General features: G+C 38.2%; 1 protein-coding gene across 1 annotated transcript in view; it reads right to left on the bottom strand.

The window, feature by feature from the left end:
* Positions 1–14,173, bottom strand: part of LOC131432064 (semaphorin-5A) — a 510,712-nt gene that overhangs the window by 312,917 nt on the left and 183,622 nt on the right. The window contains exon 5 of the mRNA XM_058598113.1: positions 12,230–12,329. Coding sequence (XP_058454096.1) covers positions 12,230–12,329 — 100 coding nt within the window. The remainder of the gene's footprint in view (positions 1–12,229; positions 12,330–14,173) is intronic.

Below are 14,173 nucleotides of genomic sequence, written 5' to 3'. Positions count from 1 at the left end.
GGTTTCCTGTTTAGACGTCGCGGAAAATTCAAATCTGACGCCTTTTTTCCCAACCCACCGAGAGACCGCAAATGCCACGGCGGTGGAGACGCGAGGCCCATCGGGAGCCCACGGGATATCGCGGTGTAACGTCAAGAGTACTCCTTAATCCATTTATTTACGTCCGGGACGGGGCGAAATATGGCAACTTTCACGTCTTTTTTTTTATTTCATTTTCATGTAGTGACACTTCACCTTCAAGATAAATGAAGCTCAGAAAATAATTTTGTGATGTTCCACTTGATTTCGTTATTATTTTCTGGTGCGCACTCACGAATTGAGTCCGATGATGATGGTGATGAGGTAAAAAACCAGTTGTCAGCTTATGTTACTCGGCACTCGCGCTGGCAGTTGATCTTTTTGTATTCCCGTTGCCCGACTCGAAACCGTCGAAACGGTGGCGTTGTGAGATCCTTATGGAGAGCTGCGATCCGTTTGGTACGCTACCGCCAGTGATGTTGTGTTGTGATAGCTTTGCAGAAGCGTAAGTTCAATGATGATCGTCGTGACGTGATTACGACATTACCGTCTGTATTGTATCAGAAGAATAGTAAATATATTTTTTGTCATGTTTAAAAACCGATTTTCAACCGAACTCTGCACATCTGAATACATACCTACCGCATTTCACGCCGCGTCTTTCAAAACGTCATCTTACGTAACGGCGGCCCCTTACATTCACGGTCAACTGACAAGATCGGAGCTTTTGGAACTCTAGTTTTTGGCCATAGGGTACCACTCCTTTAGTGCAAATAAAGCAAACCGAACAAACAGGTTAGCGCCGAATCAACCAGTGCTGACCAGTGCCTAACTGTCTTAATCCTTAATGTTTTGTATGCGTAACATGAGCAAATACTGCTTCGTATGCGAAGACTGACGTTACCCTGGTCGGTACCCGAGTAAAGTCAAACATCGAGATGAGAAAGAATCGAAATCTGATTATAATAGCAACATCAGACCGGAACTTAATCTCAGCTCATCGAATTATTAATTGACATTACATAATGTGGTCAGGAGTGTCGTAATTCAAAGCATGTCAAGCTAAGTCGATAAGATAAAGCGCTGGTCGTACAAGTCAGTTGTCGTATGTTCGAGCTCCGACCTGAAAGTGTTCTTAGTGTCAGTTGGATCGTAGTACTAGCCATGCAATAATTCTGCACGCTAGGAATCGGCCCCGAAGTCTGTTGAAACAGAAAAGCAAAAGTTCCACAAAAGGAATGTAACACCAAGGCGTCTTGGCAAAGATAAGTCATATCTTTAACTCCATCGGTAATTTAACTAAAGTTTACATGACGAAAAGGGCTCAAACTTTATTTTCAACTGTTCATAGATGTAATGTTATGTCATAACCGACAAAATTATGGCATGCTTGAATTTCTAAGAGTGTATTCTAAAGATACATACGGATTTGATATCAGTTTATTTTATAGTCATGAACAGAAACTAAACAAAGATGACGTGATTTTGGCACAGACAAATATCTTGAATTTTACAGGTGACATGTTCTACAAACGATGCAATTCATAACTACTTAACTTTTCAAATGGCGCAATTCACTCGTACATAATTTTACAGACTACTAGTATAGTTTGCATTCGGCTACACAGAAAGAAATAATAAAATTTACATGACTTGTAAATCAATAGTAACAGGGAATACACATGGTTTTAATCGAAAGTTTTATTGAAAAGCACCCTTGATGAAAAATTAGAGGGTTGTATTCAAGACACGACCGAGCACGATAACATTAAAAATGAAACGTTTCTAGGGTCTTCATAATAAATACAAAAATAAAGATAATAATGATGATGATACACTAAACTTCACTACACTGCAAAGTTACTTGAAAGCTCAATTTTAGATACAAACAACCTAAAGATTTAAACCTGAACAAATGAAACTATTTTATTTTATGATGATAATTTTCGAGAAACGTACAAATTTATTAATTTGATTTGATTTATATCGTTTATTTACCCCCAGTTTTAACCTAATAATGGTCGTTCGCTGGGTGGACTTATTAATTTTATAAACAGTTAATCGATCGATGAGAATGTTGTACCAGTAATCTCAGTAATTGTGTAATTTTATTAATCCTTCAAAATCGTCGATAATCTTCGGAAAGTGTCGGTAAATAATATGGCAAAAATACGAGGAAGAAAACATGTGAAACAGTCGCTTTGGCATATCAGGAATATACGGAATGGATAAGCAACTAAATTCCGAAATATTGTTCATATTGTAATGTCGTTTTCGCTTGATGCCAAACCTAACCCAGTTTCCACTCTAACTGCTGTCAAACCGTTTGTTTGAAACCAGTTTCGAACCTAGTTTCAACGCTGTTGAACTGAAAATCGAGTCAGTTTCGAACCTGGTTTTAATATTAGGTTTGCTTAAACCCTCGTTGCTAAGGGCGAAATCAACACAGTTTCGTGAAAAGTGTTTGTTTGATGAAACTACCCTGGGTCAGTTTCAGTTTTCTCAAGCGAAAACGACATAAGTTGATGTTATTAACACATGAATGAACATTGTCATAGTTACAACGCGTGTAGCCATCAGACGCTTATTGTTTTGAAGCAAATAATAATTCAACTGAAACTGGTCATTAACTAAATTCTACGAGGGTTCATATTCAAACGATACATGTAAAATCGCAAGTAAACTTACCTTGAGCTTATCTTTGATACTATATGATATTGCATCTAATTGTACTGTATATGTGAGCCTGTGGAACTCATTTATAATACTAAACCGAGCAGGCCGCTTTTAGATAAGTTTCAGAATTTAATTTTGAATCTTTTGAAGCGTTTAATTTCTGGTGGGACAACAACTTGTTCAGTCATATTGTCACGTTTTGTTCGTATGGAAATGGAGATTTAAGTATGCAAACCGATCCGTTGACAAATTAAAACATTTTTAAGCTTACAATATTGAAGCTTTGGAATCATTTACATTAGGAAAATTCATTAACAAATTATCGAGGAACAAGCGCTGCAAATTAGATCCGGAAAATCTATCGCCGATAATTCTAAATTGGCCTCATAGTTACCAGAGAACCAAAATAAAATACTCAATTCAAACCAATTTTTCAATGGTTTGCAATTGAAAAATTCAAATAACGTTATCTCATAAGTTTAAGTTAAATGTTTCCGAATCGATTAGTTGTTGAATTAAATAAATCCATCAACAAATGACTGAGTTATAAGCGTTCAAAATTATGACAGAAAAATGTTACGCGATTAGTTTTGCATGTTTTAAATTGACACCCAGCCTTGTGTAGCGAAGAGTAAGGCATTTTTAATGGCAAAATTGACCAAAAATTTGCTAAATACATGGGATATTTCAAAAGAATCGGTAACCACGCTGATTCGGTTTTTCAATAGCTAGATGATATATAAGATACTCAAGAGAACACGGTGTTGCACAGCCAAAAGGAAATTTCACCAACACATAATGCAAAAGCGACAATCCAGCAAGTGAACGCATATACAATCCAGTCATCAGCTCACTGGACAAGCTACTTGTTTCATTCACAGTCAAACATCAACTAGGCAAAGAAATATTGTGCAGCCTATATTTATAGATTTCTCTTCATACTACCATAAATCAAATAAACATAGATTTCCGACTGTACGGTGACACTAACAGCATCTCTAGTGAGAAACGGGTGTACTTTTTTCCATTAGCTACTGTGGTTGTGTTAAATGCGCAGGCAACTTTATGCATGCATTTTAGGAGCATTTACGCACCCATTCTCCACCAGACGGTGCTTTTGCTGTCATGGGTTGCTCAACTACATTACTATTATACTGGGAAATCTATGTTTATTTGATTTATGATACTACGCAGAACGATGCAGTGTTCTTTATGCATGACGCAAAGCCTCCTATGCCGAACAAAAAGTTGACGTCATTTTGTACAACAGGGATTGGTGGATGAAAACATAGGTCGATTCCAACCATTTTTTCAATAGTACGCTATTGAAATACTGAAATGACGTCGTCATACATGTTCAAGTTAAAAGTTTCCGAATCTATTTGTTTTTAAATTATAACAATCCATCAACAAATGACCGAGTTAATAACGTTCAAAATTATGACACAAAAAGGTTACGCGACTATTTTTGAAACTTTTAATTGACACCCGGCCCCATATAGTGAAGAGTAAGGCATTTTTAATGCCAAAACTTTATTAGATTGCCTTGAATTTCCAAGGAATAGAACTGTATCTTTCAATTAACGCTTAGTTTTGCGATTAATTTATATTGAAACGAACAGAATTGAAAAGTAAATTTTTGCTCCGAATATGTGCATGAAAATGAATAGATGTAAATTCACAAAATATTTGTATCTGTGCATCAATTGTGACTGTATGAATTTATATGCACCATTTACCAGCCAAGCAGATACACTCAGGCAAAAATATATGGAATGTCATAGCAATTTCGTACGGTTTTCAGCCACAAGAATATCGTATGTGAATCATAAGACCGCCTTATGAAGTCACGAAAATTGGAATTTTCGTGATTTCATAAGGTGGTCTTATGATTCACATACGATATTGTTGTGATTAAAAACTATACGAAATTATTATGAAATTCCATATATTTTTTGTCTGAGTGTGTGCATCTTATAAGATGTAAAATTACAAGGATTTTTCGAACTGTATGGTTTTTTAACTCTTATTAGATTCGTAATTAGAAAACCGTTTTCATTCAAGGCTCGATCTTGTAAGTTAAAAATTATCCAGTCAGAAATAGAGATCTCGGCTATGAATTTTTCCATAAATCATTACTATCACATTTTAACCTATTCAAGTATAAACATGTTTGACAAGGTTCATTTTTCAAACGAAGAAATTACACAGCAGGTGACACAAATCCACATATGACACAATTCATAAGACGTAATCCGTGAAATGACTGATTGTTATAAGGATGATGTAAACATACTTCAAACAAACGTGTAAATATAGATATTTTAGCACTTGAAAATATGTCAGAATGCATTGAATATTAGTTGGATTTACTGTAAAACTGAGTCATTTTTGACGCTCATATGTGTCGTAGACGTAAATTTACACGATTTTTTCTAAGTGTGTACGTTATCGTCTGAGAAAAGAAATTTATTACAGTTTTTATTCGCACTCCAAAGAAAATTTAATTTACAGGTGATCTAAAGCTTGCTTCGGGTAGAATTGGAACGAAGACAATAACCTGTATTTCAGTTATTTATCATTAAATTCAAGATCTTTTTTTATACAAATGTAGCGTTTTCTTCATACTTTTAAGAAAAAATACGGACAAAATTATTCGTCACGGTTTCAAAGGAATTCTCGATTTTTTCCTGTAACACGGCTCATTAGGTGGCGCACACCTTCTTCGTCCATCATTTTAGCTATCTTATTTCACCAGGTCGTCATCTGATTGATGTCTTTGACAACCTTTCCCTTTGCCTTGAGTCTCCTCTTCATGATTGTCCAGTGTTTCTCAATAGGGCGGAACTGGGGGCAGTTGGGTGGGTTAAGGTTTTTCGGAACAAACTGGTCTCCTTTCTCTGCATACCATTCTTGAACGACTTTGACAGCTTGCCAAATCTGGCCAAAACATTACGGGATGGTCGTGGGATCGAATAAACGGCAAAATTCGTTTTTGGAGACACTCTTTTTGGTATAGTTCCGATGTCATTGTATTATTTGTAACGAAAACTTTCGTTTTTTTTTTGTCACAGTTGCAAAAGCTCTACCAAATCATAAGTTTTCTTGCAAATTTGTCGGCAAAAACAAATTCAAATTTGGCTAGAACATCCCACCGAGCCGTTGCCAAGTAAAATTTTTGACCTGGGATTTGCCCGAAGTCAGCCTTGACATAGGTTTCATCGTCCATCAGAAGACACCCGTTGAACTTGGTCAGCACCTGGTCATTTAGTTTCCGAGCACGAATTTTGACCACACTATTCTGTTTTATGGTCCGATTTGGCTGTTTGCTAGCTCGATACGACTTGATTCCTTCCCGGAGTCGAGTTCTCCTCACGGTACTATGGGCAGCACCGAATTTTCTAGCCAAATCACGGTCCGACAGATTAGGATTCCTCTTAATCGTCTTCAAAATCTTACCACGCAGTTTCCTGTCGACAGTTCCACTCCGACGATTGGCTTGATGCTTCCGAATCGTCGTCAATGTTTCCTTATACCATTTGATAACGCGCCATTCGGTATTTCTGGGCAACTTCAGCTGTTTAGCTAGCCTAGATGCAGACCACAATGGATTTTCCAAATAACTGTGCACAATTTCTTCCCTTCTTTCAGCTTTCATGTTGATTGTTTACAAAGTACAGTCGATTTGCGGAACGTCATAAATCATACGTGAAGCTGACAACATTCCCGACATGTGGGCGTCGAGAACTTCCAAATCCGTCCACCAGGAGCGCCACAATATAAGCAAAAGTTTGTTCCAATTCTAAATAAAGCAAGCTTTAATCCCACATTTGATGTAATTCATCAAGACTTAATTTGTTAAATGACATAAAATGCCATTGATAATGACTTAATGTTGGATGAGACTGAATTTTACTGGTTTCGAATGTAATTTTCATTCGGCTACCAAGTGCGACAGCATGAATTTATATGCATTTTCCATTCACACACAATATAACATGCTCTTGAACGTAAATTTGAGTGAACTGCGACGCTCCATTTTACGTGCATCTTGTAAGATGTGAAATCAAAGGGTTGTTCCGAAGTGTGTGTAATTTATTTTCACATAATCGATAATCTTATTTGCTTTTCTCATACAGAAATGTTACATAGTTAGAAAAATGTGTTTTTGCCTTTCTCATATAGAAAGGTTATGCAATCACTTGAAAAACCGACCAGTGAAAATTGGCCCGGAGGGCCAAGTGTCATATACCATTCGACTCAGTTCATCGATCTGAGCAATGTCTCTGTGTGTGTGTGTATGTATGTGTGTGTGTATGTGTCAAATAATCTCACTAGGTTTTCTCGGAGATGGCTGAACCGATTTTGACAAACTAGGATTCAAATGAAAGGTCTTCCGGTCTCATACGGAATTCCTGAATTTCATCCAGATCCGACTTCCGGTTCCGGAATTATAGGGTAAAGTGTGTTCAATATTGTACACCGTCACTTAAACCGTCGAAACAAAAAACGTAAAAATTTTTCTAAACTGGTCTCAAAACTACACAAATCGATAGTCATTATCAGTAGGCAACTAAACAAACCGATTCCGGCTATCCTGGTTCCCGGTATCCGGTACCGGAAGTACCGGAAATAGTGGTCATATATACCAAAATGGATCTCACTCACTTTTCTCAGCGATGGTTTGACCGATTACCACAAACTTAGATTCAAATGAAAGGTCTTCCGGTCTCATACGGAATTCCTGAACTTCATCCGGATCCGACTTACGGTTCCGGAATTATAGGGTGCGTACTAGAAGAGTTTGTGTGTCATGTTAGTTGGTGGCCGTACGAACCGACTTCGATTATACCGATTCTCGGGTAGTGAACCCATTTCGTTCTCTTAAGGATGGCTTACGCAATCGAAGCACTGTTTTATTCTGTATGTTATGCATAAACAATCACTTTGGATATCACGGCTGCTCGGCCATCCATGGAAGTTGACCATCAATGTTAACTTCCCTCTCTGAGCAGCCTAGATAGCCGTGTAGTGTCGGTAGCGGTTTCCCAACTGCTAAGAATAACGCTACGGTCCACCTGTACCGGTGGTATAAGTCCACCAAACAGGTAAGCCGTGTGGCATCCGGCGGAATTATTTTTTACCAAGAATTGATCCACTGGTTTCCTATTCCATGTCGTAAAAGGCCACAAAAATAGGAACTCCTAAGTCAAGGTGTATTTCCGTGCCGATGGCTGAATGGCTGCAGGAGGTTAAACATTGCAGTCGTGAACGGAATATCTTGGGTTTTTCCCTTACTGGATACACGCAATGCTTAGCAATCAACTTCTTTGATCATCGCTTCGGCGGGCCAGAGATTAGAAAGCTGAGTGTCTGTGGGTGTCCTCAAGGTGGTGTACTATCCCCACTTTTATGGAACCTAGTCGCTGATAGTTTGTTAAGGAAACTTAATAACCTTGGATTTCCGACTTATGGTTTTGCCGACGATTATCATATATTGATGACCGGTATAAGCATTAACACTCTCTTTGATTTAATGCAGCAAGCCCTGCGATCTGTTGAACAATGGTGTTGTCAGGTTTGGATTATCTGTAAATCCGGGCAAAACATCAATGGTGCTTTTCACTCATCGTAGGATAATTACAGGAGCTCGTCCGTTGCAGTTCTTTGCTTCAGGGGTCACTGTGGTCGATCAAGTTAAATACGTCGGGGTTATTCTTGACTCAAAACTGAATTGGTCTGCTCACATTGATTTCAGGATTAAAAGAGCTTGCATGGCTTTCGGCCAATGCAGACGAGCTTTTGGAAAATCATGGGGACTCAAACCCAGATATATTCATTGGATCTACACAACTATCGTTAGACCAATTTTAGCATATGGATGTCTTGTATGGTGGCAGAAAGGAGAAGTCGCGACAGTTCAGTCAAAGCTAAATCATCTCCAAAGGATGGTCCTAATGGCGATGACAGGAGCATTCACGACAACTCCTACTGCTGCTCTAGAGGCGCTACTGTGCATTAAACCACTATATGTGTTCCTAAAACAAGAAGCATTATCTTGTGCATACCGTCTTAGGGTTACAGGGCTTTGGAACAGTAACCCATTAGAATATGCTACCAGTCACACTCGCTTGTGGTCTCAAATGGTTCCGTGGGATGAGTATTTACTCGCTCCTAGTGACCTAACTCTCACATGCAGTTTTCCTTTTAAAACATTCAATGTGAGCTATCCTCTTCGTTAGGAATGATTGTCTGGTTGTCTGGAACGACAACTTGATGAACACATAGTTTGTTTTACGGACGGTTCTCTGTTGAATGGTCGTGCTGGTGCTGGTATCTACTGTCGTGAAATAGGCTGGAGCAGTCTCATTCACTTGGTAGATACTGTACTGTGTTCCAAGCAGAAATCTACGCAATTCTGTGTGGAGTACAATCGGCACTTCAGCAGAGGATCTGTGGTAAACGTATTTATTTTTGTTCCGACAGTCAGGCAGCCTTAAAAGCACTCAGTTCGAATGACTCACGGTCGAATCTAGTGATCGCATGTCGAACTCAAATTGAAGACCTCAGCATTTCAAATGCTGTTTACTTCATATGGGTACCCGGCCATTCTGGTATTACTGGAAATGAATGGGCTGATGAGTTGGCTAGAGCTGGTGCAACGAATGATTTCGTTGGTCCTGAACCAGCTTTACCACTTTCAACTAGTTGGATAAAGCACAAGATACGTTCTTGGGCTGCATCCAAACATGCCAGCTACTGGCGCAGCTTGCAAACTTGCGCTCAGACAAAAGCATTTCTACCAGATTTAAATCTGAAAATGTCAAAGTGTCTACTCAATTATCACATGGCTACTATTCAACGTGCTGAGTATTATTCGTGTGATTTGTGTGAATGCGATTATGGTACTTCATATCATCTGATATGTAACTGTCCCGCATTGACGCAGCTACGTATCCGGGTTTTTGGTTCTCCATACATGGTTGAGTCTGTGTATGCGGAGCTAAAATTGAAGGATATTCTCTCGTTTCTCACCCAATGTGGTAAGGAGCTATAGTCAGAAGGGTTCATCGTTCTTCCTGGAGTGAATGAATCCCTTCTGTATTCACCTTAAATAGGGTTTGGCAGATTGTTTGGCATCCTCTGGGGGGTACCGCATTTACTTCTGCTCGTACATACTGCGAGTCGTTTTGCATTCTTCCGGGAGTGCAGAATGGTGTCGCTTTTGTAAGATCTCTAAATCCTCTCGGGGGTTGGAGGTTTTATTAACAGCAGACTGTTCGGGACCTCGTAGAGGTTCAGAATTTCCTTCTGCTTCCACTAAATGTGATCCTCAGCAGATTGTTCAGCATCCCTTAGGGGTGCAGAATTTACTTCTGCTTTTATGTGTTTTTGTGTCGTCAATTTTTCCCATCCTCCTAGTTCAACCCTTACCATTTCCTTTCAATCCTTCCCTCTTATATATCGGGAAAATGATGCTAAAAACAAATTGATGGCAAGGCACAAATCTCCAAATATCAAGGGGAACGTGCCATTTGAGCCAATTTGTTCTGATTCCTGATAGTTGGTGGCCGTACGAACCGACTTCGATTATACCGATTCTCGGGTAGTGAACCCATTTCGTTCTCTTAAGGATGGCTTACGCAATCGAAGCACTGTTTTATTCTGTAAGTTATGCATGAACAATCACTTGGTTTTATTCAAAAATCGAAGAGAAAATTTGAATATAATACCACAATATTATATGTACATGAGAAAGGCATCATTACACCACTAGGTGGATTAAAACAGGTTTTTTTACCAAGCAGGGAGATGATACCTTTTTTTAACGATCTGCATGCTCTCTGAATCACATGAAAATTGTATCTAGAAGAAATGGTAATCGATTGAAGTATTCAAATAAATTGGGCAAAAAAATGCTAGATATATTTTTTAACGAATTAAAATATTGTTAAATATACATATTTTTTCAAATATATATTGAAGTAACATGATATCGAGTTTTAACAGTGGTTATAGTTGAATTTCCGAACAATTATGTTGCCAAAAAGGAACCGTGTTAAAAACTAACAAAATACTATGCTCAAGAGCACTCTAATAATTTTTGTATTACTCTGGATTGAAAATTCTGTCTATCTTTGATTCCAAGCATCATTGCATCGTGCTTCGTTCAAAACCCATACATTGGGATATGACCGAACAATCGCCTACACACAAATACCGGTGTTTCCGTTAATAATTAACGGATTCTTACCATCTATGGCTTGTTTGTTATGGCTGTTACGATCTAAATTTCAACAAAAAACTATAACTTTAACAGAGTATTTTTGCAGAACATATTTTATATGAAAAAATGTATTTCGATTTCTCATATAGAAAAGCTATGCAACCACTCTGAAAACTTTATGACTTTTGAACAGAGGCCCGGAGGGCTGAGTTTCATATACCGTTCGACTCAATTCGTCACAAAATGTCTATTTGTGTGTGTTACAAAAAATATGCACTTGATTTTCTCGGAGATGGTCGGATCCATGTTCACAAACTGAGATTCATACGAAAAGTCTTATGGTTCCATAGAACGCTGTTGAGTTTTATCTGGCTCGACCTTCCGATTCCGAAATTACAAGGATATATGCGAAAAATAGCACCAAAATATGCTCTTTATTTTATCGAAGATGGTTGCATCTCTTTTCATATCTTTAGATTCATACTAAAGGTCATACTTTCCCATAGAACGCTTTTAAATTTTATTCGGATCCTACTCCCGGTTCCAGAGTTACAGGGTGATATGTTCAAAAAAACAAATTGAAACCACTGTAAACATATAGTAAATCAATAGCAACAAATTGTTATTTTCATATGATCTCAGCCAAGCACCATTAAAAATATTAAAAATGTTCGATATGTTTGTTTTTTTTTTAGAAAAAATATGCACCCGATATGTTTGATTTTTTTTAGAAAAAAATAGCAACAAGCAATAAATTTTTCACTGGGTTTCAATTCATTCCCCAGCTTATTTAGGAAAGGGTGCTTCGTTAACTTCATATTCTTCATGAACTTAGTGAAGAATTCAAAAAAATTTGAGCATCAAATCCTCCGCAACTGAATGGCAACACATTATTCATCTATTTGTGTTATTATTGGAGAAATATTCTTCCAAAAACGAAAGCAATTAATGTATTGCTAAATTTCAGGTTTATGGAACAAAGTGCTTTTGAGTCAGTATTTTAGACACCTGCTTTAGAAAGACATTATAAGAAAAGGTAACATACATAAGTTGTTAAAATTTAGTTGATTATTGATTTGTTTGTCATAGAAAACTCAACAATTTTGGCCATCTGGCCAACTGACAGTTTAGAAAATACAACAATTAAAACCAATTATTTATCTAGTTATGTTGCGATCGTAGGTGGTTCCGTGTAACAGCCTTAATACTTAATATTTCATATGCGTAACATTAACGAATACTGCCCCGCAGGAGTAGACTGAAGTAACCCGTCTGGTTTACCATTTTACGGTTGATTTGAGGACTTACCTGGCACCGACGATTACTTGATCACGCGCCACATCGAACAGCAGCCGGGAGAATGACGTAACGTTGGCATCCGTGAAGCGATCCGACGTCGGCAGCAAATCTGTGTGGGTGGAAGGAGAATGCATTTTTAGTTGATTTTTTTTCTATTTTTAGGGGCGAAGCAATCAAAACACTTCGAATTAGTAATGAGTTCCGCGGAATGAGAACGAGTTTAGTAATGTCAAAGGAATTTCCTGATAGTTTTTCGCCTTGTTAACGATAAGCCACTGATCGTCTTGCTTCTGGTGGTAGCGCACTCAAACAGCACACAACAGGACGTCGATATCGCGGCCAGCTTCCTGGCGATAGGACGTTGAATCATCACCACCACCACCGTCGTCTAACGTCGCCGGGCTAACTACAAATCCATCATCACGTAAACTTTGCTATTATGAAATGTTGCGTACATGATTAATGGCTTTTCAGCGTCATCGCAACTAGGCTTGCAATAGTTAAACTCAGATGAGGCTCGAAAAACGAAAAGGTTTTTGTTGGACACACGGCCCGATACCGATGATCGAACATCCACGAGCGTTACCACCACCGGTTATTCCGCCGCCGTTCATTTGCAATGCTAAAATTTCTGTCACCGCCCGTCATAAGACCTGTTTAAAGAAGTAAAATTTCAAAGGTTTGGCGGCGGCGGCGGCGGCTGGATGGCGTCCGCGCTACGATATTTGTGTAATAAATTGAGACGAGCGATTTTTTTTTTTGGTTGGTCTCTTCCATTCGTTTTGGTGACACTGAACCATTTACCGTCTGTCTGTGGTCCCGACGGCGGACGGACGAAAACAGCTGGCAGATGGCTTAATTTTTGCGCTAAATGCGTTCCATTCCGGTTCAAGGCGCCCGATCCGAGCGCTGTGATGCATGGCTTTCGATGTTTGTTGACAGATTTCTGTTTGGTTTGGGTGCTATTTTGTTTTGATAATTCAAGTGCTTTCACGGAACTATGACCATATGGTCGCGGCGTTCGTCGATTCGACGTTCGAGAAGAGCTTTACTCAATTTCAATTGGCCTCAACAAGTTGACATTGACGGAAAAACAGTTTAGTGCTTTTCAACCGCGACCAAATATAAGATAATGAACGTATGAGATGTACCAACTAAAAAAAAAATTAACACCAGCAGACCACTAAGATGCGGCGAGATGGACCTCTAAAAACAATTCAGGAAAATTGCCATTTACATATTCTCCAATGTTCTATTCGGAATTTAGAAAAATTGGTGAAGTTGGTCATCAAACAGTTTTGGAAAATATCCCAAACTGATACAAAAAAGGTGAGTTCAACTAATACAGAAACAAACTCTCCAGAGCAAATAAGCTTTATCGATCCGCAGGGAAGCAATATTCGATCTTTGCTTTTTCTATATTACATCAATAACTTTACTAAAACTCTTCTTGGTGGAATTCTATGACTTTTTAGTATTCCAATTGCGCATCTCAAAAAAGCTGTAGTAAGCAAATGTTTGAAGGACTCCCTATTTTTACATTCTAAGTTGTTTTTTTTTCACTTGAATATGTCTTACTTTACTTTGGACTTCTTTTCAAAATTCGCTCTGTGGATGAATGGATAGAATTTAATCGTGAATATCTCGAGTTGTACTGAACGTAGCAACATGATTCGATCTACATGTCATCAGAAATATGATCAGCAATTTATGATTGAATGTTCAACAGTGTGAGATAACCATAAATAACTCAAAAATTTTGGAAACACTAAGAAAAGTTCATTGCGCTCTCATTCCCTTATAAAGTTTCATTTTGGATTAGATTCTGGAACTTCTTTTCAAAACTGAATTTTGAAACTGATTTCAGAACTTGGATTCTGGTCCACCTAAAATAGGAACTTAATTTATGTTTCGAATTTAGTTTCAGAATTCAATTACAGAATTTAGTGCCAG

Source organism: Malaya genurostris, chromosome 2 (genome assembly GCF_030247185.1).
Source record: "Malaya genurostris strain Urasoe2022 chromosome 2, Malgen_1.1, whole genome shotgun sequence".
NCBI lineage: Eukaryota > Metazoa > Arthropoda > Insecta > Diptera > Culicidae > Malaya > Malaya genurostris.
The sequence above is the reverse complement of the archived record's forward strand: the minus strand, read 5'-3'. Positions and strand labels throughout refer to the sequence as shown.